The 4,188-nt window shown below is 43.4% G+C and overlaps 1 protein-coding gene across 1 annotated transcript in view; it reads right to left on the bottom strand.

The window, feature by feature from the left end:
- Positions 1 to 2,968: 2,968 nt before the first annotated feature.
- Positions 2,969 to 4,188, bottom strand: part of alg5 (ALG5 dolichyl-phosphate beta-glucosyltransferase) — a 14,631-nt gene continuing 13,411 nt past the window's right edge. Inside the window, exon 11 of the mRNA XM_024140232.2 lies at positions 2,969 to 3,796. Coding sequence (XP_023996000.2) covers positions 3,681 to 3,796 — 116 coding nt within the window. The 3' untranslated portion in view covers positions 2,969 to 3,680. The remainder of the gene's footprint in view (positions 3,797 to 4,188) is intronic.

Here is a 4,188-nt window from a genome sequence, read left to right as displayed (position 1 = left end):
ACGAAATCATGATACTCTGCAGCAGCATCTAGCTCCATAACTCTCTGAAACAGACCAGACATTATTGTATGACAGTATGAATAGACATAGAGCAGTCAATATTGTAACGACCCTGGGTTTATAAGCGTGGAAATCGACTCTGCCGTTCGAGCATGCTTTTGCGGCACAGTCGATAGCGCGCCGAGACCTCGGGCTAGAAGGTCGAGGGTACGAGACCTGCTCCCTGCTGTTTCATTACAATGACAGGATAGTATAGCTGACTTGTACGTATTCATAGCACAGTTGTTTCACTCTGTAGAGCTGCTTCATACGAATCACCCTATTCATATTACTGAACGTTGTGTTGTCAGTGACGATGTGGTGTTGCGGTTGTCGTAAAGATATGCTGTTGTTTGAAATGACCCTATTCACTATGTGTTGTTCCTGCTCTGCTTGTAAACATCCGGTTTTTGCCTCTATTGAAGGGTCGTCGAGTAATTCTGCAAAGACATGATGTGAATGGTTAGTGTGCCAGATATCTTTCAGTATGAAATGTTACCGTAGTGCTGTATGTACAGTAGCATGGTGTAGAGGGTAGGTTTACTAACCTGTTCTCATTTCGAAAATGTCCAGATGACTCTTGCTGCGGTGTAACGGCTCAAGTTAGTCTGGACCCTCTGCCCAGCTTCCCTAAAACTCAAACCACGGTTGACCACATGGTTCAACCAAAGTGGCCCGGATCTCATCTGTGATTGTTCTCTTTCCTCCTCTTCCTCGTCCCACTCCTCATCCTCTAACTCTCTCTCCTCAATTGGTCTCCATTTTTTGTCCAAACCAAGAAAGCATATTTATAGCGTCCAAGCTCGACTTTCTAAGTGAAGAAATTAGCTATATAAGTGTTTTCACCAGTGAGCACTGGGTGTAGGTAATCGGTACATGATTGTGGCATTTTGAATGGCAGTGTTTTCCAAACGAAACACAAGGCCTATTAGTTTTGGAATGATGTGTTTAATGTAGAGGACTGTGTTTAGTGTTTTACAAAGCAGATAGTGTGCTTGTAGTTTTACAGACTTGGTCTGAAGATCAGGTACATGAGTTAATGTTTTAACTGAGTGTTCAAGTACCACTTTTAGTGTGTAAGAGATTGTAAAAAAATTAATAATAATAATATGGGTTGCTATGGGAACCAGAGTTGATATGGGTTGTTATGGGAACCAGAGTTAATATGGGTTGTTATGGGAACCAGAGTTAATATGGGTTGCTATGGGAACCAGAGTTAATATGGGTTGCTATGGGAACCAGAGTTAATATGGGTTGTTGTGGGAACCAGAGTTAATGTGGGTTGCTAGGGGAACCATATTAATATGGGTTGTTGTGGGAAACCAGAGTAATATGGGTTGCTATGGGAACCAGAGTTAATATGGGTTGTTGTGGGAACCAGAGTTAATGTGGGTTGCTATGGGAACCATAGTTAATATGGGTTGGCCATGGGAACCAGAGTTAATATGGGTTGCTGTGGGAACCAGAGTTAATATGGGTTGTTGTGGGAACCAGAGTTGATACATCTGAATGCATCAGCCAAATGTCTGTAATAATGTGGAAAGATCACTGAAAGAAGTGGCTTGTGCTTCCCAAATGGCACCCACTAGTCCCTTTCTAGTGCACTACCTTTGACCAGGGCCCATAGTACTGTGGTAAAAAGGTAGTGCACAAAATAGCCTCCAATACCCGACTAAATAAACTGGATGCAGTCTATCACAGTGCCATCTGTTTTGTCACCAAAGCCCCATATACTGCCCACCACTGCGACCTGTACGCTCTCGTTGGCTGGACCTCGCTTCATACTCGTCGCCAAACCCACTGGCTCCAGGTCATCTACAAGTCTCTGCTAGGTAAAGTCCCCCTTATCTCAGCTCGCTGGTCACCATAGCAGCACCCACCTGTAGCACGCGCTCCAGCAGGTATATCTCTCTGGTCACCCCCAAAGCCAATTCCTCCTTTGGCCGCCTCTCCTTCCAGTTCTCTGCTGCCAATGACTGGAATGAACTACAAAAATCTCTGAAACTCTGAAACTGAAACTGGAAACTCCCTCACTAGCTTTAAGCACCAGCTGTCAGAGCAGCTCACAGATTACTGCACCTGTACATAGCCCATCTATAATTTAGCCCAAACAACTACTGCTCCCCCTACTGTATTTATTTATTTTGCTGGTTTGCACCCCATTATTTCTATTTCTACTTTGCACATTCTTCCACTGCAAATCTACCATTCCAGTGTTTTACTTGCTATATTGTATTTACTTCATGGCCTTTTTTTGCCTTCACCTCCCTTATCTCACCTCATTTTCTCACATTATGTATAGATTTATTTTTCTACTGTATTATTGACTGTATGTTTGTTTTACTCCACGTGTAACTCTGTGTTGTTGTATGTGTCGAACTGCTTTGCTTTATCTTGGCCAGGTCGCAATTGTAAATGAGAACTTGTTCTCAACTGTCCTACCTGGTTAAATAAAGGTGAAATAAATAAATAAAATAGGGAATAGGATGCCAACATGGGACACAATCTGAGAGAATTCTTCTAAAGTGTTCTAAAGTTCTCCTCTAGGTGCAGGTCTAGGATCAGTTTCCTCTCCCCCGATCCTAACCTCAACCGTTAAGACAGGGAAATGCTAAACTGACCCAAGATCAGTGTCTAGAGGAAACTTCACCATTACAAGGTTGGTACCCCTCGGTATTCTCCACTCAATATGGTGGAGATTATTGTAATTACATATTGTAGAGAATTCGAGGGGCAGCCCTGGCCGAGACTCAAAAATGGGCCCAGCAACTGTCAACCCAACACCTTACCCATAATGCCAAGAGATCCTAACCCCTTGACAAGGTGTTGGGTTAAAGGTCGCTACGATATTTATAAGAATTATATTTTGCATTTAATTTCTTCTAAGCCACATTAACAGTTATAATTAACATGAAAAAAGAAACATCTAAACATTAGAGCTGATTTTTATTTAATTTGGTTCAGTCCATCCTTCTACATTACAGACAMACCTATACAACCACTTAACCCTCTCTAACACATTGAAAATGACACCTTCCATTTTACCTGACCAAAATGATGATTAAAAACCAAAACATGATCCAATTGATCCCTCAGCGATACAGTCAACCTCCCTCTTAACCCGCCCAAACAGTTTGACAGAAAAGTAAAAAAAATGAGTAACATGGTACACGGATTGATCACGTAGCTGAAACCATGGCAATGGCATGTGCACGTTACCACGGACACCACAAACCTTTTTCAGGTGAAGGAAAGAAACGYGTATTCTGAACCTGGCAATTGGCGGGACCTGTCAATCAATCATTTAAAGATTTCTCAGCCAATGGCAATGTTCGAAAAGAGAACATAGCCCTCCCATTGATGCATCTCAATAGTCTAAAAATAGCTTCCTCTCCTCAAGCTGCAGAGGACATTAAAGAACTGAACAGGTGAAAACAAAACTCCCAGTAGGCATCCTCTCTAATGCTTTCACCTGTCCTGCTATTTCAGATCAGCTGAAGGAGAGGRCACAAGGAGAGCAAGTCACGTCAGACTATTGAGCCGCAGCCCACAACCGAGTTCACGGTTATCCCGTCMAACGAGGAAGTTCATCTGTCCAATCGGATGGCTGTCTCATTGTGCGAGGGCTGATGTGATTGGCTCTAGTCGGTCTTGCGAGGGCTCTCCAGYCTCCAGGCACCAGTGATGTAACGCAGGCGGATGAACACCAGGTCTCTACCCATCTGTAGCCAGCTCCACACTGGCACCAGCTTAGACCCTATAACAACACATAACACATTAAGGGCTGTATCCAGGCTGTACTCCACTTTGCGTCACGCTTAAGAAGAACAGCCCTTAGCTGTGGTATATTGGCCATATACCCCGCCCCCTCAGGCCTTATTGCTTCATTATACCCCGCCCCCTCGGGCCTTATTGCTTCATTATGCCTCATACATTCATTATACCACATTATAACCAGCTTATAACACCTCAAGCCAGCAGGCAGCCTAACGGTTAAGATGTGTTATAACCTTATAACACATTATAATGTACTATAACAGCAGGTCTCTACCCATCAATATCCAGCTCCAAACTGACCCCAGCTTTTTAACCAGTTACGATACGGTCACTAGGTAGAAACCACTACCATGTTAGTTAACCAGTTACGAT

Source organism: Salvelinus sp. IW2-2015, unplaced genomic scaffold (genome assembly GCF_002910315.2).
Source record: "Salvelinus sp. IW2-2015 unplaced genomic scaffold, ASM291031v2 Un_scaffold2057, whole genome shotgun sequence".
NCBI lineage: Eukaryota > Metazoa > Chordata > Actinopteri > Salmoniformes > Salmonidae > Salvelinus > Salvelinus sp. IW2-2015.
This window is presented reverse-complemented; position numbering and strand designations above follow the sequence as displayed.